The following is a 21,903-nucleotide window of genomic DNA, read 5'->3' as shown; positions in this document are numbered from 1 at the left end:
GAAAGCTTCTCTAGCAGTATCTTTCCCATAGCAGTGAGTGGGAGGGAAAATGGATAAGGAGCCGATCTCTAGTTTGGGGACCCAAACTCTGACTGGGTTGCTGTGATAACAACCAGATAATAAGTATCATGATCCCCATATTTGGCTTTCAGGTCCAGAGCAGCATGTTTCTCCCAACATGGAATACTGTCCTGCCACCTAACGATACAGTGCATCTCTATATGGCATCAACAGTGTGGGGCTTCCCTTGTCAAATGGTGAATCAGTCTATCATTTTAATTTTTAAGAGGACCATCTGGTCTTGATAATATTTTCTAAAAAAATAAAAGTAGTCAGGGGCGCCTGGGTGGCTCCGTCCATTAAGCGTCTGCCTTCGGCTCAGGTCATGATACTACGGTCCTGGGATCAAACCCCAAGTTGGGCTCCTTGCTCAGTGGGGAGCCTGCTTCTCTCTCTCCCTCTGCCACTCCTCCTGCTCATGTGTGCACGCTCGCTCTCTCAAATAAATAAATAAATAAATAAATAAATAAATAAATAAATAAAATATTTTAAAAAATAAATAAAAATAGTCTAAAAATTAAATAACTCAAACTGAATCATTGTGTAAAGGAAGGGTCTTTTATTGAAAGTAGTTCATCCTTGACATTCCCAACCAGTGAAAACATTTTGGTAAAATTTAAGGAGTAACAAGATAATTTTTAGGGCTAGAAGCTAGTTCATCCCTTTCATTTTAAAAGGTGAGCACACTGAGTCTCATCAAGATTACAGAGCTCAGTCAGGACTTTGCCCCACCACCGTCTTGCCTCCAAATCCAGGAATGGACATGTTTAAAAAGAAGTCAGCATTTTATGGCTCATCTTTTTTTCTAAAGCAGAAAAAGGTTGACAGTTTTGTATGAAGAAATTATGCCATCACCTTTCTTTTTTCCCCTTTTCACCAGAGGTGGGAACAAAGAGTGGAGATGATACTGCAATTTCTATCTCTACAACCTCATTTGAAATCATTCTCTTTGATTTACGTTTTCTTGAAATGAAATGGATAAACGGTGTTAACTTAGTTAAAGTTGGGGGTGGGTAGTTTATTAGACATCCTGTCGTCAAGAAAACTAATTCTCCCTTCCTCCCACCTCTCACACACGCATGCACACCACACCACCCACCAGTTAATACAGTGCCCTTTAAACTCTTCATCTGACATTTTAAAATTATTTTAAAATACTCAAGTGTTCTACTCTGAAAAATCTGTACAAGAAGTACTCCAGGGAATGGATTCCTAGAATTCAAACTTAGAGAGGCCTTTGCCTAATTCTAGGGAAGCTACTGTCATTCTGAGTCAGTGAGATGTTTCAGTAATATATGGGACAGCCTCCAAGGTCAGTGTCAAGTCAACCACAGAATGAGGCTATTGGAAAGAGAGAACTGGAATGAGAACTTTTAAAAAAGCAATAGAGCAGCCCAAGAGTAGGAGAAAGGTAAATGGGTCAATCCCTTGAGCCTTTATTAAGTATCTATCATACTTAAAGCAAGAAGCTATGCACATAAAAAAAAAAAAAAGTAAGTTAAGACCAAGCTAAAAGATATCTTAGAGAATTAGGTAGAGTTGCTTATTATTGAAAGATGTGTACCATCTCCCTGCCCTTCCATCAGAGGAACACACCTCCCTGCCCCATCGATGTCAGGCTTGGGCAAGTGACTTGCTTTGGTCTCACTGAGGGCAGATGTGCTTCCTGACCTGATTTTGAGTTTGGCCATATAACTTGGTTTGGCCAATAGGATGTTAGCAGACATGATGCAGCAGAAACTTAAGATGTTCTTGTGCTATTAGGTTTGCTCTCTTGAACATTTGCCTTCACCTTGAGAAGAGCCTTCCCTGGTTTGCTTGCTATTCCAAGAAGGATGAGAGATAAGTGGAGCAGAGCTGCCCCAGTTGAGCCTGTCCTAAATGACCTACCTGCCCAGAGGACCAACAGATGCACCAGAAAGCCCAGCTGAGTTGAGCCAAGGGTAGCTTAGATTAGTTGATTCCAGCCACCCCTTAGACGTGTGATAAATAATAATTTGTTGTTTAAGTCCCTGCAATTTAGATTGGTTTGTTATGCAGTGATAACAAACTAATTCAGAGAGCATCTAGTATGACAATTTATTACTTTTGCAGGACCATATAGCAAACTAAAGAGCAGTGAGAACAACTTGGCCAAAACTATGGGTCTCCCAGGTAGGGCCATTTCCGCAGAGTACAAGTCAGTCTTTTGAAAATCATCACTGGGAGAATAAGCGTCATGGATCCTATGGACAGGAGGGTTCACAAACCATGGGACCCCATTAGCCTGTACATTAGGAACACAACAGAAGTTTACTGCACCTAAAACAGTGATCACAGACCTGGAGGTCTGGAGAAGAGCTGCTAAAAATCACCGCATGGCTGAGGAGGAATGATACGAGAACAGACTAAAACGATTAGGACTCCAATGTGGAAAGATGCATGTTGAGAACCAATATGACTCAAGTCTGTCAAATCTTGAATAGAATAAATGGTCTTAACATATGTTTGTTCACCAGATTCTGGAATTTTATTTATTTATTTTTTTAAAAAGAAGGAGCATTCTCTGAGGCATAAAAAGGGAAAATTCAAGAAAAAAAAAAGGGGCTCTAGTACTTTATATGGCTGAGAACTAGGGTGACCAGATGTCCCAATATATCCAGGACAGTCATTGTGTCCACTGTTGTCTGGGGTAATTATTAATAGCATCCCCTTTCACGTTCAACACAGTGTATTGTATTGGTTGGTAGATTATATGGTCATACAGCTGACAGCATGTTTTCCCACAGAGTTGAACAAAACGGGTCCAAGTAAGGTTTCGGTAAGTTCATAAGAAAAGACGACTCGTGGGTTCTCAAGGCAAACTAGACTGAGGCATGGAGGGCCACTGTATCCAATTGCAGCAGTAGAGCAAGATGGTCAAGGCACCCGGGGTCTGACCTAACTGGTCAGGGTCTTAAAGGCTGGGAAGTGGTGTTCTTTCAGCCTAGCATGGGGCCCCCTTGGGCAACCCTGGGGCCTCCTCCACTCCTCCAGGAGCCTTATCTGTACAGCTAGGCCCTCTCTTTGTGGATCCTTAAAAGACCTAAACACATGCAACATCCCCCATTCTGGTTATTACTTCCTTATCAGAACATGCAGAAATCAAGATAAATGGTAGAAAAGTGGACTTCTCTCTTACCCACACAGAGGTCCATATAGCTTCCTGAGCTCCATTTGGCTTTCCCAGAAACCCTGCGGAACACATAGGACTATCATAAGAATAAGATTAAACAAAATTTCAAGTATTCATATTTATTCAGGAAAAAGTCTGGAACCGTGAGAACACAATTACATAAACAATAAAAAAGAATTCAAGTTCTATTGCTTTCAAGTACTTTGAAGTATTAGAATAAACGAGTAGCTTTAAAAAATATATTGCCAAGGAAAAATCTTAGTTAACTCTGCTTTAATGGATGGAAAGAGATCATCCGTACTTAAAGTATTTGTGTGTAATTGCTGCTAAAATATTTGAAAACGGTTTGCTTTCTCAACTATGTTAACATTCCCCTCGGCAATTTGGTTTATATTATTATTAATTTTGGCAAAGCCTCTTTTGACAGCCACTCTATATGTAAACGCTTGCAAATTCTGAATTATCATGATCCAACTGAAATTTTTAACTAAAATCAATGTAGTCAAAACATAAGAACCTTAGAGTAACTTTATATAGGACAAAACATTAGACATTTTGTTGTGGGAAACGAGTATACCTGGAGACAGCTGTGGGGTAGAGGGGTCAGAAAAGGCCACACCATTGTACTATAGGGTTGGGGTAATGTAGTGGGGATGGAGTGTGTGTGCAAATATAGATGGAGGAACTATAGGGGTGAAGGGCTGGAAACTGCTAGATCCCTGTGTTGTGGGAGTGCACTATACAGGAGAGACATCTGAGGGGTGGGGGAGAGGAAAGGGTTGGTGGGGATAGAAGAGGTGGATGTCCTTAATGGAAATACATCCCATTCTGATTACATCTACTTTCACAATCTAAGCTTGCCATACATCAAGGAAAGCTTCTATGAATATAAAAATAGTCGCTGAAATTACTATGTTCTAGAAGGAACTTGGCAAGGTTTGTACATACAAGGATGACGAGCTGAAAAGGAGCATATGTGGAAATTAACCAGAGGCAGGAGCACAGTGTTCTCTTCATATCGACAGTTCTACTATTTTTCCTCAAAATGTTAATACTAAATTACTCAACTGAATACAACTGATCATTCCTCCCTCCCCCAGAAATATATGAAATCTATTTACTTTGAATTTCCTATCCAGCGTGTTCTCTTTTGACACTTAGAAATTTCTTCACACTTGCTTCAAGGACTCACCGGAAGCCTTAATGAGATCGCTGTTTGAGGGCTTAGTATTGTGAATGTGCCACCCCCAAGACAGAGTGAGGAGAAGGTATTTAAAACACTAGGAAGAGAGCAACAACAACAATAAAGAGGAAAAAGAGTGTTGGACAGAGAAAAGAGACAGAAAGGAAGAGAAAAGAAACTGAGGAAGAGGGAAAAGGATAGAAATAGCTAAAGTTGTTATCTGTGTCATGCTGAGGGCCAGCCTTTCTGAGGCTGGGGGTGGGGAAATCCTAGAGAGATGCTGAACAGACGTGACCAGGATTGGCCCAGTTAGCCCTGCATGTCTCTGTTTAGCTCAGCGGTTCTTCACACACAGGATCTGTCGGCTCCTGATGAAGGGTCTGGTGGCAGCACCACCATGAGTTCGCAGATTAAACCATCTGGCTTCTGAGAAAACCCAATGAAGGGAAAAAAAATACTCTTGGAAGATAGTGTCCTGGGCTTCTATCTACAAATGCCTGCAGGACCTTTCCACTTGCATGTCACTCCGGCCAATCAAAGGTATCTCCCTGGACCAGCTGCCCTCCAGACCTTCTATTTCTGTCAACTCATGGCCATTCTCCCTGTGAACCTGGCTCAACACTTAGAGGTGCTTTGGCTCATTTGCCTTGAATTCTCTACTACGAATTAGTCCCAGGATTTACTAACTTTGCCCCCAATGTCCTTCTCTTTTCACCCTCACCATCTGGGCCAAGCCCTCACCATGTCACCTAGACTTCTTAAACTAAATCTCCCCTGAAGAGTGATCATCCACTTCAGGGTCCCTCTCCCACTCCAAAGTGATAGTACACTGACCTTTCTAGACTGCCAACCATCTAGCCTGTCACTCTCTCACATAGTTGCTTCCCCTAGTGCTCCCCCATCTTTGGCTTCTAGTCAATCCAGGCTGCTACTCAAGCTTGCCCTAATTCTCATTTAAGTGCAATCACACACATTGTTGCTCCCCACCTGGTTTGTGTTCTTGCCCTTGTGTTTATTGCTTCTGCCGGACCTCCTTCTCCAGGAAGTCCTCTAGGGTGATTCTAGCCCTGATAAATCTCCCTCTCCTCTGAAGGACACAACAGCTACCATCTCTCTCGCCTAATCTAGCACTAGGGTACATCCCATCTGGTGCTGAACACCGTGATTTCGTGTGCACACTTGAGGGTATAAGTAGCTTCTACTTCTTCCACATCCCAGGGCCTGGCATGTTTAGATACGCAGTCAGTGGGTTTTGGGGTGAATGGATGAATGAATGGATGATAGGACTCAACACATGTTGATGAGTGATAAGCAATGGATCATTGTCATCACGTGATAATTCATTCAAGGAGGGGAAGGCTTATCACACAGCTCCTTCACATATAGACCACCCCCGTGTGGGTGACCTAGATGGAAGCAGTGCTTCACGGGTACAGCTGCCCTGGGCTCAGCATATCTTATGCTGGAAGATGATGGAAGACTGCCATTACCTGGCGGAAAAATGTCAAGTTTCCAATAAAAGGAGACGGCTTGGGATGTCTGATGCCCAGCTTCTCCAGTCTTGAAAACGCTGATGTGGAGTACCTGAGGGGAAAAGCAAATCTTAAAAATCAAGAAACTGAAGTTTTCATTCATACATTGGCCCTATTAGGAAACAGAATTACTGAGTTCTCCTCAAGGAAGGATGGGAGGAGTGGTTTCCGGTTGACAGTGTCTAAGGACAGAAGAGATCAAAGCGTAGAGATGAGTGAGTGGAATGGACCCCAGGAAATTCCTCCTGATCCCGTGGTGGGCTGGAGATGGAGGAATCCTAAAATCTCACAGGTGGAAGACATCTTGGCGATGCTGTCTTCTAAATGCTCCTTCCCCACCTAAAATTTCCATCAATACATTGTTTTTAAAAATGTACCTCTCCCCAGTTCAATTCCTTTGCTTCTACACCGACCATGAGCAATTATCAGAAGGCAAGGCAAAAAAAAGTCACAATGGCAAAAATAAGTTCCCTGGGCAAATTTGTGTGTTTTGCTGGTCAAAACTGACCCCTGCACCTAATTCGTCCCTCACCACATTCCATGGCCTAATAGAGAAACACAAAAATAGAGAGGGAGAGAACACACCATGGAGACAAGACCTCATCGCCAACCGCTTATAACCTCTTCGTGTCTTTGTTTTCATGGCCTGAAACCATATGGGAAGCATATTTTCTTAACCAAAAATCAGGAAACGTGGCCCGACAGATTTTGGTGTCACTTTCCAGGAGAAAGCAGCAGTCTGAGAAGTGCAGCCTAGCTGTCAAAACATTGGAATTACTAGGATATTTCACCAGTTTATGGGAACAGAGGGATAACGCAGTTAAAGTCAGAACTGGCTTAGAAAAACCTGGACATATGGCTGTAATCCCTAATCAGCCAGCCAATTAGGTCAAAAGTTCAGTCAGTTCAGAAAAATTAATGAGTCAAACTGGGTGTTTAGCATCATGCAGAGATCAGCCAAATCTCAATTTAGGAGCAAGGAAAAATATAGAGCATATCATTACAGCCAGGCTTCCTAGGAGCATTAGAATTTAGATGAACAAAATGCTGCTCTAAAAACCACTCATCATTAGAAAGATGGAGTGTTCGCTATAGTCTTTGACCTTCCCCTTTTCAACCTGTAGTCCAATAAGGAGCACTTAAAATAAGTACTTTTCATCAAATGTTCAAATATTCAGGGAAAAGACAATCCGACCAAAGTGTTGGTTTGCATTATTCTGAGCAATGGGTCTATTTTTAAAGTAGTCACAAGGGAGAACCAAGAATGGGAAGGAGGTTTCCACCATCTGGCTGCTTTATTGGGTTTGAATGAATTCCCAGGACATCACATGTAAGTCCATGTTCAAGTGTGATTACAAACTGCACTCAGGAGCCACGTGTGAATTACACAGATTCGTCGTGCCAACACTCTTCTTCATTAGCATGTGTACCAAAGGTCAACAGCATAGTATGTATGAGTTACTCGTACAAGTAGACTATGATATTTTAAATAACTCCCCTCACACCCTGGAGGGAAAACCAAAGAAGACTTACCAGTCCACTTAAGACTTCCCTCAAGATCCTTGAATCTGGTTTCTAGGTTCATTTCTCCATCAGTTTTTGTGAATTATTTTCTAAATGTGATCTCTAATGGATGGAAGGATATATGTAGATCTTGGGCCATATAATTACATCTTAATTTTATAATTAGATGTCTTGATTGTCTAATTAAAGGACAAGAAGTCTGTACCTAATTACATGTGCTAATTATTATGCAAGTCCATGCCCTAATTATGTAACTCCACTTAAAAAACACTTGCTTGTGTGTCTCTGCACAAAATTTAGACATTTTCAAACATATGGCATCAGCGGAGAATGTTCTGGACACAACCATAAACTTCATTTTGCAACCCATACTCAAGTATAGAACTTGAGCATCTTCAGCTGGGAATTGGCCAAAAGTTGCCATCAGTAACCAGAGTTCTTGCACCAAAATCAGCAGGGGGAAAGATCACTGCCACCAGACTTGCGGGTAAAACTGCAAAGTGGGTTCCATTTGTCTTGCTCCCACTTCCTTCTCTGCACCCTTGTTCCATACTCCCTGGTTCCAGTGTTCCCACACTGCCCTCTCTCTGTCTCAAAAAGGCTCTTTGGACAACCCATGGACACCAGGTATTATGGGTTGAATCGTGTCACCCCAAAAAAGATCAACTGAAGTTCTAACCCCTAGCACCACAGAATATGATCTTATTTAGAGACAGGGTGGTTGCTAGTGTGATTAGTTAAAATGAGATCGGGACACCTGGGTGGTTCACTCGGTTAAGCGGCTGCCTTCGGCTCAGGTCATGATACCGGGGTCCTGGGATCAAGTCCCGCATTGGGCTCCTTGCTCAGAGGGGAGCTTACTTCTCCCTCTGCCTCTGCCGCTCCCCCTGCTTGTGCACATTCTCTCTCTCTGGCAAATAAATAAATAAAATCTTAAAAAAAAAGATGAGGTTGGGCGCCTGGGTGGCTCAGTTGGTTAAGCGACTGCCTTCGGCTCAGGTCATGATCCTGGAGTCCCGGGATCGAGTCCCGCATCAGGCTCCCTGCTTGGCAGGGAGTCTGCTTATCCCTCTGACCCTCCTCCCTCTCATGCTCTCTGTCTCTCATTCTCTCTGTCTCAAATAAATAAATAAAATCTTTAAAAAAAATTAAAATTAAAAAAAAAAGATAAGGTCATACTCAAGTACAGTGGATCTCTAATCCTTATGACTGGTGTCCTCATAAAAGGATGGCCACATGAAGACATGGAGACACAGGGGAAATTCCATGTGACAGCATAGGCAGAGACTGGAGTTACACAGCTGCAAGCCAGGGAACACCAAAGATGGTGAGCAAACCCCAGAAGCTAAAAAGAAGCCAGGAAGGATTCTCCCCTACAGGTTTCAGAGGGAGCACAGCCCTGCAATAAGCATAATTTCAGACTTCTAGCTTCCAGAACTGTGAGACAACACATTTCTGGTGTTTTAAGCCCAGTTTGTGGTACTTTGTTATGGCAGCCCCTAGGAAACTGGCACATCAAGAATACCCATGAATGAGTTTTAGAGAATCAATGAAAAAAGATTTTTAAAAAAATTTCCTCCTGCTACTCTAAAAATTATCATTGCGGAGAAAATTTCTTTTTTATGTCAAATTGTGCCATTAAGTCCTGTGCCATTAAAAAGGTGCAGATGGCCTGGGATGCTACTATAGAAAGCAGGTGATATGCAGCCCTCATGAAGGGTTGCATATTGTGATATTTTGAACAGCTTCTCTTTGATGGGAATTAATGCCGATATCCCTTAATTATGATTATGGACATCTATCACTGTTTACATTAAGGATGCTTACGTTGGAAAATGACATCAGAAAGTGTACATAATAGCTTCAGATAGCATCCTTTGGTTTCATTTCACAGCTCAAGCCATTGTTTCTTGCGACAGCAGACACATTCCTGTAATGCCAGTGGTGTGCCTTATACTGCAAATTAAATTGAACCATATGGATCATTTTCAAAGTAAGACCCAATTTTTAAAGCCTAGAAATTCCCCAAGATTTCATTTTCCCCAAGACAAAGCCCTTTCTTGGATGGATTCAACAAAAGTGATCAGCCTGTTGGTTAGCCAAAGAAGCCACTTGTGACAAATTGGGGGATATTTTGATGAATCATTCATTAAAGAGATAGTCAAGTTGATTGAGGTTTGGAGCAAGAGAAGACAATCAAATGATGGCTTGCCCTCCAAGATTTCCCTCATTGCATATCTTAAGCATCCATAGAGGAAGTGTTTTCTCTGCTTTGTGCTTCTAGAAACAGCCAACTTCTTGGTTCATCCATTATGTTCTCACCAACACTATCAAAGAATTTCTCCTTGGTGAGATTCAGAGGCTGCTGATGTTTTTGAAATGCTGAAAGATTGCTTTGGCAAATAGCACATCTCCTGGGGTAGAAATTGTGATTCTCCAGTGAAGCCAGGTAAACCACTTGTCCTGCTTTTGGAGAAGAAAAGCCCTTTGTCATGGTTCTCTACCCTTGTGACATGTATGGCCATCAGTTCCATTAAAAATTGTGGCCACATTGGAAATGTTATTACAAACAAGGCCTTAAATTGTTACCTTCTCAAAAGGTTTTAAGACATGGGAGCAGAATATGAGGTTGGCTAGCTTTGACAGAAATTTGGGCAAAAAACCCTACAACTATCAGAGACAAAGCCTACTTTCTTCTTTTTTTTTTTTTAAAGATTTTATTTATTTATTTGACAGAGAGAGAGACACAGCGAGAGAGGGAACACAAGCAGGGGGAGTGGGAGAGGGAGAAGCAGGCTTCCCGCGGAGCAGGGAGCCCGATGCGGGGCTCGATCCCAGGACCCTGGGACCATGACCTGAGCCGAAGGCAGACGCTTAACGACTGAGCCACCCAGGCGCCCCGACAAAGCCTACTTTCATTTTACTCTAATTCTTTCTAGCTTTTTCTCTGAGGATTTCTTCTGTTTTTGAGATTATATCCTCTATAGTGTTTTTCTATTTCTATTTCTCGGTATTTCTACTTTTTTTCATTTAATATAAGGGGAAAATCTCCATGTTATTAATCCTTTATGAATATTATTTTTATGGCCATATAATATTCCTATTGTGGACATATCATAATATACTAAACTATTCTTATTATTAAATACTTAGGATGTTCTTGATTTTTAGCTAATTTAAGTTATGCTACTGTAATGAATATTTCTGTGCATCAAGCTTTTCCAGCACTTTATGCACGGAGGTTTCCCGGACCTGAAATCCATGGGTCACTGGATTCAAACACGGGTACATAATGCTTTCCAGAAAGTTTGTCCCAGCAAGTCTCACTGTCAGTGTATCCATTTCACCAAAGGCTCTCATAAAATTTTTTTGTAATTTTGTAGACCCATCAATGTATCTTGATGTCTGTATTTCTTTCATTATTAGAGAGAGAGAGGGGAGAGATAACATTTTGCCATCTCTTTTTCTCTGATTTCAAAAATATTACCCAACTTTGAAATGACTCTTCCTTTCCCCCCTCATTCCTACCATGGCTTATCTAGGTGTCAGGCATAATTGTGCCACACTGACTGGTTAAATAATTAATTGGAAACTGAGCAGTCATTGATAGGTGACTGCAGGCTGACTCGAAGCACACATTTGGGCAGGGATAGGAAAACAAGCAAATGAATTCTGAATAGTTGTTATTTAGAAAACAACTCCTACAGCCTTGTTAGTTGATTTTAAATTCTATTTCCTTCTCCTTCCTCGCCCCATTAATACTACAGACACTGTAGGCATAGAAGTTGCATCAGTCATGCCTCCAGGCAGGAGCTCCTTAGAAATACTGAGTTTCTAGATGAGGTCATCCCAGTTCCCCTGTTAGCACCTCATCTCTGTCTCAGCATCCTTATCCTCATGTTCAGTCCCCTTTCCTGGAGCCCATTCCCTCAAGACCTTGCTCTCAGCTTGCCCTCAGGGCTGGAAATATCTGGTGTACATTAATTCGTGTCTCAATTGGTAGTAGTTAGATTATCTACCAAGATATAACCTGTAAACCAGAATGTTCATTCACTAATCTATAAGAGTAGATGTCCTTTTCCAGGAACAAACATCTGATGTCCCTACTCAGAGCCCCTCCTTTCCAAGTACTTGAGAAACCAAATCAATCCTCAGAGGGTAATGTGTTGAGCCAGGTTCTATAATGAGAGGTGGCTCATCAGAACAAGTATGTCACTGGGACCCTGGTAAAATAATCCTGCCCTAAAGCCAAGCATACCCCTATAACGAGTTAGCAAAGAGACAGTGTGTTTGCTGTCTCACTCCTCTTTCCCCACTGATGTATTGTGCTGCCTCTATCACACATCTTAGTAATAGAGGTGCTTGGGTCTATTCTGATCCATTTGTCTGGCTTATGGAAATGCCTCACTATTTTAACTATTATAATTCTGTAATACTTTTTAATATCTTACTTTCTCATATTTCAGAATTCATTATTCTAGTTTGATCAAAAATTCTGTTGAGATATTTTTACTGGAATTGCATTAAATTTATAAATTAGAGTACCAGCATTATCACCACATTGAGTATTCTCAACCTAGGAATGTATTATATCTCTCCAATGATTCCTTTATCTCTGTCCTTCAGTAACATTTTCTAATTTTATGCACAGAAGGGTATCTTTTTGCCATCTACATATATTTGTTATCGGTATCGCTCATGTGTAGAAACACCATTTGGGTTTTTTTTTAATTAACATATAGTGTATTATTAGTTTCAGAGGTAGAGTTTAGTGATTCATCAGTTGCCTACAACACCCAGTTCTCATCACTGCAAGTGCCCTCCTTAATGCCCATCACTAAGTTACCCCTCCCCCCCACCTCCTCTCCAGCAACCCTCAGTTTGTTTCCTACACTTAAGAGTCTCTTATAGTTTTTTTCCCTCTCTGTTTTCATCTTATTTTATTTTTCCTTCCCTTCCCCTATGTTTATCTCTTTTGTTTCTTAAATTCCACATATGTCAGAGAAAGACAAATACCATATGATTTCACCATTTGTTTTTTATGCCAGTCTTATAAGCAAGGATCCTTCTAAACATTCTTGTTAGTTCTACTGATTCACATGTGGAATATCTGATTTCTTATGCAGACAGTCATATTTTATGCAAATAACATCAGTTCTATTTCTCCTTTTTTTGGATTTATTTATTTATTTATTTGATAGAGAGAGAGAACAGAAGTGGGGGAGCGGCAGGCAGAGGGAGAAGCAGACTCCCTGCTGAGCAGGGAGCCCAATGTGGGACTCGATCCCAGGACCCTGGTGTCATGACCTGAGCCAAAGGCAGATGTTTAACCGACTGAGCCACCCAGGTGTCCCAGTTCTTTTCTTTCTAATCCTTTTCTCTCACTTTTAATTTTCTTCCCTTATTACGTTGGTTAGGACCTCTAGTACAATGTTTAAAAGAAGCAGTAAAACAGCATCCTTTTCATATTCCTGACTGTGGGAGTGTATCTAACGTTTCAAAATCGAGTGTGAGATCTTGCTGCAGATTTTTTATAGATACCCTTTATTGGGTTAAGGACATTTCTTCTACTCCTAGTTTGCTTAGAGAAGTTTTTCTTGATGAGTCTTGCTATAAGCTTATCTATTTTATTAATTTTCTCAAAGCACCAAGTTTTGCTTTTGTTGATCATTTCTAGGTTTTTTTGTTTGTTCGTTTTCTATTTCGTTATTTTATACTCATTTTTTTCATATGATCTTCCTTCTACTTTCTTTGGGTTTACTCTTTGTTCTTCGTTTTGTTTTAGTTTTTTAAGTTAACAATTTAATTCACTTATTTTCAATATTTAAAAAAAATAAATGCAGTTAAGGATATAAATCCTCCTTTAAGTACTTCTTTTTCCCCCCTCTAAGTACTTCTTTACCTGTATCCCACACATTTTGAAAGGTAGTGCTTTCATTGTCTAATAACATTCTTCTTAAAAAAAATTTTTTTATTAACATATGTACTATTTGTTTCAGGGGTACAGGTCTGTGATTCATCAGTCTTACACGATTCACAGCACTCACCATAGCACATACCCTCCCCAATGTCCATCACCCAGCCACCCCATCCCTCCCTCCCCCCTCCACTCAAGCAACCCTCAGGTTGTTTCCTGAGTTTAAGAGTCTCTTATGGTTTGTCTCCCTCTCTGGTTTTGTCTTGTTTCATTTTTCCCTCCCTTCCCCTATGATCCTCTGTCTTGTTTCTCAAATTCTCCATATCAGTGAGATCATATGATACTTATCTTTCTCTGATTGACTTACTTCACTTAGCATAATACCCTCTAGTTCCATCCACGTCATTGCAAATGGCAAGATTTCTTTTTTTTTTTTTTGATGGCTGCAAAATATTCCATTGTATATATATATACCACATCTTCTTTATCTGTTCATCTGTTGATGGACATCTAGGCTCTTTCCATAGTTTGGCTATTATCTAATAACATTCTAATAGGAAACTTCTGAATATAATATAAAATGTGCTATAAAATGCACACAAGCAAAACTATGAGGGAGATATTTTAGAATTATAAGAACTTCCTCTTGTTTTCCAATTCTGCCCAGCCTTATTCACAAGACATAGTAAGTAAAATTCATTATAATTTGAATCCAAAGACCCAGAAAAGGGAACTGCTTATAATCTTCACTCCTCTAGGGGAAAAAAATGAAGGAGTACTGAATAAATACCTAAGTATCTGACTGATGTGCAGTTCTTTCCCCAATAATGTAAAAACCACAAAAGCCTAGTCACTGTAATCATTAACGTGATGACAGCCTTGTCACAACACAAGAAAAATACATTTATAAAGACATGCAAAGAGAGTTATACAGTCATTACTATTATTATAATTTATAATAATTTTTAATGTTTCCTATGTACCAGGCACCATGCTAAGAACTTTTTATATGTTGTCTTACATGAGCTTTCCAACAATCATATAAAGATAGAAATCAATATTATCTTCATATTACTGATCAGGAAATTAAATCTTAAGAGGCTAAGGAATGTACCCAAGGTGATGCTGCTAAGTAACTGAGTCAGAGTGGAAACCAGGTCTGCCACATTTCAAACAAGTGCTGGTAGCCACTAACTCCACTAACCTGTTCCTTCTTGTCCTCTAGGCTAGGATGTTGTGGATAAGCGACCACATGAGAACACACAGTGAATAGGCTGAGAACAAAGGCAGGCTTATTAGAAACCAAAGGTATAATAATAACAGATACTAATTAACTGATGATCATGATGAGAGAGCTTTTGTTTTTCTAAAAGCCATCCCCCTCACTTCTGTTTCTTACTCAGAATTCTCAACTATTCCTTCTTTTTCTTGTGTTGCTTTCTCCTTTTCTACTGGATCATTCCTGTCTACATACAGACATGTTGCAGTGTCTTTCATCTTAAAGGAAAAAGGCAAACTCCTTTAGTTCCAGTTATTGCCTTATTTTTCTTCCTTCCTTGCCAGTAACATCCTTTGAAAGCATCATCTAGACTTGTTCTCTCCCCTTCTACACCCCTAGTCTCCTCTCCACCTGTTCCGACTATGTTTTGTGTACCCGCCACTTCACTGGGACTGCCTTTGTCGAGGTCATCCATGATCCTGACCTTGTCAATCAGTGATTTCTTGCCAATCTTTGTACTTGACTTCTCAGTAGCATTTGGCACAGATGAACACTTTCTTCTTCCTGAAACACTCTCCTCCTTGTGCTCCCTGTCAGCACTCCTCCTACCTCAGAGGCTGCTCCTCCGTGTCTTTGTTGGCTCCTTTCCTTCTAATAGTCTCATCACTTTACGTACCACCTATACATCAATAATTACCACATTTCTATCTCTAGTTCCATTCTCTCCACTGAACTCATCTTTATCCAACTGCCAAATTGGCTGCACCCTTTTAATGTCTATTAAACTCTTTAAACTTAACACATCTAAACCTGAATTCAGTTTCCCCCCTAAATTTCATCCTGCCCAGTCATCTCTATGTCACTGTTGTAACCACAATCCACCAATTGCTCAAGCCAGAAAATTTGAGACATGGTTGAGTGTGTGATTGTTTAAAATATGACTACCCCTTTTAGTTGGAGGATTATACATCTCCAGCCCATTTACAATAGGCTTGGTTATGTGACTTTTTTTGGCCAACTGAGCATGAACAGGCACGATGTGTACCATGTCCAAGCAAAAGCCAAGAGAGCAGCACATGGTGAGCCATTTGATATTTTTCCCTCTGTCATGAGACCACTAGTCTCCCAGGTGAGAGCTGTTCCTGAAGCCTGGGTCCTGTAATGAAGATGATGAGGAGCAGAGCTGGAAGTGATCCATGCTGGACATTTAGTATGAGCAAGAAATAAATATTTGTTGATGTAAATCACTGAGATTGGAGGCAGTTGCTATCCATGTGAAACTTACCTGAAACTGACTGATATTAGACCTGATTTAGCCTTCTCTTTCATTTTTCAGACTTTACATACACTCTCTCAGCAAATCCTTTTAGCTCCATCTTCAGATTAGCTCCTTCTCCCTATCTGCCCACTTCTCCATCTCCACTGCTTCTACCCTGGTACAAGCCCTAGGAGGGCGATTTGCTAGTATCTAGCATATGCATTTACCCTTTGACACAGTAAATTCACATCTAGAAATTTGTTCTACCCATATACTTGAACATATACATATGTACAGGGGTATTCATTTCAGCATTTTTACAACATCAAAAGATTGGAAACAGTCTAGATGCCTGTCAGTTTGGGGCTGTTTAAATAAATCTTTATGCATCCATTGAATAATATACTATGCAACAAAGTTAGAAAGTCATCAAGATACAATATTACACGTAGTCAGCATTTAAATTTCTCCAATTGTCTCATAATTTTACAGTATGTTTGTTGAATGAAGATCTAAATAAATTCTATATGTTGTAATTGGGTCAGATGCCTTTTAAGTATCTCTAAGTCTCTAAATTCCCCTCAACTTCCCCCCGGCCACCTTTTTCCCTCTTGCATTTTTTATAAACAAAACAGGTTGTGTCTTGTAGGGTTTCCCAAACTCTGAATTCACTGGTTGCATCCCCAGGTGTAGTTCAACGTGTTCTTCAGTCCCAATCTGGTAGTGAGATCTTAACCACTGGTTCTAGAATTTGCGCACCGAGGACCTTCAGAATATTCTCATGTTTGTGTTCCACCCCCACCCCCAGATGGTGACTTAATTATTTAGGGTGTGGCATGGGCTTTGGAATTTTAAAAAGATCCTCAGGTGATTGCAGTGTTCCAAGTTTGGAAAACACTGATCCAGAGGCTTTTTCTGCAAGACTGCTTTTGAGGAGATTGATAATGTCTATTTTTTGCTTTTATTATGATCTTAGCAGCTGGGAAGATTATCACCGACATCTATTAATTTATTAGGATGCAAAACGGTGATATTCCTTCTGCACTTATTAGCTGGAATAATTCTGAATTTACCCTCGTCTGCTATGATTACTCTGAGGAACAGTTCATATAAGAAAAGTAGGATCAGTGCTCAATTCTTTGCTTTTATTGTTAGTTTTCAAAATAATGAGTTGGTTCTGTATCATCTTACAGTAGTAACTCATGATATTTTTGTATCCTTATGAATTCATGGATTTAAATATATTTGATGTGTTTTGATCCATTGCAATGATCATTTTATTCATCAAATTGTCCCATCTTTGGCTAGTGGGAGCATGTATAAGTTTGCTCCTGAGTATTTTTGATAGAATGTCTTTCTTGCTTTCTGAAATGACAAGATATTCCAGGTTCATTTGCATTTCTTGCCCCAGACCTAGATTAGCCACTTTCCCAAGAAGCCATGGTTCTGTTTAGTGCAAAGTGATATCTAGGGATCATTAGAGGAGAAAGACTTTTCACTGTACTTCTTGGTGATACTTCATGATACCATTTTTTTAAAAAGATTTTATTTATTTATTTGAGACAGAGAGAATGAGAGAGAGAGAGCACATGAGAGGGGGGAGGGTCAGAGGCAGAAGCAGACTCCCTGCCGAGCAGGGAGCCCGATGCAGGACTCGATCCAGGGACTCCAGGATCATGACCTGAGCCGAAGGCAGTCGCTTAACCAACTGAGCCACCCAGGCGCCCCATGGTACCATTTTGATACTTCAATCACATGGATGCCTAGTCAAAAACTTAAACAGATCTTGAAATGTTTTAATTGAATCCTCTGTAATTAGTGTTATTTTAAATGTATAGTGGTACTTTACATAAAAGATCAATATGGTGAATCCTATCAGGATTCTTTCAGTGAAGGAATTTTTCCACCTCACACCAGTCAGAATGGCTAAAATGAGCAAGTCAGGAAATGACAGATGTTGGCAAAGATGCGGAGAAAGGGGAATCCTCTTATACTTTTGGTGGGAATGCAAGCTGGTGCAACCACTCTGGAAAACAGTATGGAGGTTCCTCAAAAAGTTGAAAATAGAGCTACCCTATGACCCAGCAATTGCGCTACAAGGCATCTACCCCAAAGATACAAATGTAGTGATCCGAAGGGGCACCTGCTCCCCAATGTTTATAGCAGCAATCTCCACAATAGTACAGTAGTCAAACTATGGAAGGAGCCCAGATGTCCATTGACAGATGAATGGATAAAGAAGATGTGGTATATATAAATAATGGAATACTACTCAGTCATCAAAAAAATGAAATCTTGCCATTTGCAATGTTGTGGATGGAACTAGAGGGTATTATGCTAAGTGAAATAAGTCAATCAGAAAAAGAGAATTATCATATGATCTCACTGATACGTGGCATTTAAGAAGCAAAACAGGATCATAGGGGAAGGGAGGGAAAAATAACACAAGACAAAATCAGAGAGGGAGACAAACCATAAGGGACTCTTCATCATAGGAAATGAACTGAGGATTGCTGGAGGGGAGGCAGTGGGGGGTGGAGTAACTGGGTGATGGGCATTAAGGAGGGCACCTGATGTAATGAGCACTGGGTATTATATGAGACTAAGGAATTGAACTCTACCTCTGAAACTAATAATAATATAAATAAAATAAATAAATAATAAATAAAAATAAATTTAAAAATAAAATAAAATAAGTGAAGGAAATTTTTAAAGTAAGCTTTCCCAGCTGTATTAGTTTGCTGTTGTTGCTATGACAAATAACCACAAAGTTAATGGTTTAAAACAAAACAATGTATCATCTTACAGTTCTGGAGGTCAGCAGTCCAAAACCAATCTTGCTAGTCTAAAGGTAAGATGTCAACAGGGCCCATTCTTTCTGTCCGGGGGAATATTGGTTCTTTGCTTCCTTGGCTGATGGCCACATCACTCCAATCTCTACTTTCAGTAACCACATTAACTTCTCTGATTCTCACTCGTCCTGCATCCCTCTCATAAGGGCCCTTGTGATTACATTTAGGGCCCACGCAGGGAATTCAGAACACCCTCCCCATCTCAAGAGCCTTAATCACATCCTCAGAGTCCCTTTTGCCATCTACAGTGGCATTCACAGGTTCCAGGGATTAGGACATGGACGTCTTTGGGAGTCATTATTCAGTTACCACACCACCTTATATTGTGTATACATCCTGACTTTATTTTGGAGTGTGCCTGAAAAGGGGAAATGTCTGTGTGGGGACTATGAGATCATCAGGGCTTCCTGTTTAGAGAGAACTGGGTGGTACAGCTGCTTGGGGATGGGGCAGAGGCAAGCTCAAAGCTCATGTGACACTCAGCCTCTGCCTCAGGCATCACTGAATTAGGCTTTGCTGGCCCTACCACCTCAACAGCCAACAGATAAATATTTTAAAGAAAATGCTACAATTTTTTTAAACAAAGAATAAGTCATCCAGTTGATGACTATTATAGCACACAGAGCTAACTTTTCCATTTTTATCCCAACTTTTCAGAACAGGAGAGTCAATTGAGTCAATAAATCTCAATCGGCATGAAGACATTAATCTTCTAAATTCAGTCATTTGTATAACATGTTTACAATTTTTGTCATAGCTGCAAATTTCCTCTGCTATTACTTGCTTCCCAATTTCCTTTAAATAAGCTTAAATGCATTTATTTAAAATTGCATAATGTAAAATATAATAATAAGTTTATTTAAAAGGAAACTTTATGTTGTGACCATAAATGAAAACCATTACCACTTCCATAAAGAAAAAGTAATGGTAAAAATCAACACCTTAGCAGGGAAAACTTTTGAAGTCTGTGAACCCCCTAGAAGGATTGTCATGCCACGGACGGTCCATAGGCCACTGCTGGAAAGATCCAGCTCTCGAGGATGGTCCAAGCAGGTCACATTTGTTTAATGTGCTCTGTCAAGTTAGCCCCAACTCAGCTGATAGCTTAACAGCACAGCCAGAGGATGCTGAAGCCCGTTTCTCAGGGCACACATGCGGACTTAGAGGGAATGAATATCATCGTCCTGTATTTCCCTTTCTCAGAACCGAAGAGAGCTGGTCTGCTTCTGCCATTGCATTTCTTCTAAACTAGGATAGTAGTTTACCCTCCCGAAGGGGAGAGGTCCTCGTGGTGAAGTGCTTTATCACTGTTAGGGCTAATGTGAACTGACATGTTACAAATGAAGAGTATCACTGGGTCCACACACATTCACTGCATGTCTCATAGCAGACCCGGTGCTGGGTGCCAGGGAGGCTGCAGGGACGTGGCACTTACAGCCTAGTGGACCAGACAGACTTCAGTGGCTCATGACAAGCAGTTAATTAAGCATTTCTGTTCTGATCCTCACAGCGAAGAAGCACCCCGTGCCAGTTGAAACGTACACTTTGTTATTTTGATAACTTAAGAGCACCTCCTCTGTCTGACTACTGGATGGTATTTGTCGAAGCTGAAAACAAATGACAAGCAGGCATTATGCTTATTACTTCCCCTCAAGGCTAGTTTTCAGACAACAGGGCCCTCCAAAGAGGACCAGTCTCTCGAAAACCATTAAACTGAGGACAGAGGAGTCAAAGCTGGAGAAGGCGTGGGGAGAGAGTGCTGCTTTGGAAGGACTGGTCAACCAGGAGGTCTGGGAGTGGGGAGCACAGGGGGAGCACTGAGGGGGTCCTGCTTTCTCAGGCTTTCCGATGCCCATCCTGCCCCAAAAGAACCAACTGGCAGGGACTAGTCGGCACCTCTGGGGCTGAGGTGGCAAAGGGCAGGGAGTCGGGGTTGGCAGTCAGGAAGGGAGGGGCTCAGTGAAGCCACCTCAGCTTCTGTTCCACGATTGTCCCCCAGGCCACGCGGGTGGCCACGGAGAGATTCTGGGAGCGGGCCTTGCCCTTCTGGGCGCCAGCGAGAATTAAGGAGAATGATGAGGTAGCGCAGAGAAGTTTCACAAGATGAAAACACACACAACCTAGCTTTCTGTTTTAAAAATAGTGCAAAGCAATTGAATTATGTCCTAAAACCAGTTCAGTGACTGATATTTATTAAACATATCCAGATTTTTTTTTTTAAGTGTTGGTTATTTGACTGAATTTAACTGGTCTGAGCCCCCCCCCCACGAGAAAAAAACAATGACATATATAAATGCAGGCATAAAATCTTCCCCTCAAACTTCTCTTCCAGTGTGGAGAAGGAAAAAAAAAAGACTAATGGCTTAATGCGTTTAAAAAATATTTATAGTAAATAATTTTAAACAAAACATTTAAATTTATTATGACATATTTAAATTTATAAATTTCAAATACAGAGCGCTTCACATGTAACTTCATATGTTTACACATTTGAAAATGAAATGCTGCCTCCTGTATTTGGGCCTTGAATTCCTTATGTGTCAGGGGATCGTAGGCCCAGACGTGGCATCCTACAAAAGCCCCTGCCTCATCCTGCTTCACCCAGAAGCTGGAGGATATGTGGCTCTTGAGAGAGAAAAAAAAGCAAGCCCCCCACATTTCTTCCAAACTCCCGTCATGAAAGAATTTGGCTCCTGGGAACTCAAGTCTTCTGAGTGGCCCCGCTGCTGAGTTCTGCAGCCCCGGCCGCAAGAATGAGGTTCTCATCAGAGAGACACAGGCAGCTTCTAGATCTAGAGACACAGGTCACCCGAGATGATGTATTTTTGCAGAGGCGGAAAAAGAACTCTTGCTCCTCATGGACAGGTAAGGGTCCAGCCAGAGCCCAGAGTTTATTTTTATCTCTCCATCTGCCAATTAGGAGACTGGGCCTCACTGTTAATTGTGCTCTCAAGGTAATGGCTTGTTTAAGTAATTGATGATGTTTGTCCTCACTAGGGAATCTTAGCACATCAAAAGATGTTGAGAAAGCCAAAATTCACCTAGAGTCTGAATTAATCACTTTGTCAAGCACAACAAAGGCTGTCTTGCTTTGCTAATAATCCCAAATGAGGTAGCAACCCTCAGTTAAATAAGGAAACTGTGGTGTCTTTAATTAATATTTCAAAGCGCTCAGACTGGCTTTTTTTACTCACTTTATGTTTA

At 40.8% G+C, this 21,903-nt stretch overlaps 1 protein-coding gene across 1 annotated transcript in view; it reads right to left on the bottom strand.

Moving 5' to 3' along the window:
* Positions 1–21,903, bottom strand: part of TBXAS1 (thromboxane A synthase 1) — a 156,745-nt gene that overhangs the window by 105,448 nt on the left and 29,394 nt on the right. The window contains exons 3-4 of the mRNA XM_035021219.1: positions 5,888–5,981; positions 3,221–3,273 (exon numbers count right to left, since the gene is read on the bottom strand). Coding sequence (XP_034877110.1) covers positions 3,221–3,273; positions 5,888–5,981 — 147 coding nt within the window. The remainder of the gene's footprint in view (positions 1–3,220; positions 3,274–5,887; positions 5,982–21,903) is intronic.

The sequence above is a fragment of the Mirounga leonina genome, unplaced genomic scaffold, assembly GCF_011800145.1.
Source record: "Mirounga leonina isolate KUSES-001 unplaced genomic scaffold, KU_Mleo_1.0 Mir_174, whole genome shotgun sequence".
Lineage (NCBI taxonomy): Eukaryota > Metazoa > Chordata > Mammalia > Carnivora > Phocidae > Mirounga > Mirounga leonina.
The sequence above is the reverse complement of the archived record's forward strand: the minus strand, read 5'-3'. Positions and strand labels throughout refer to the sequence as shown.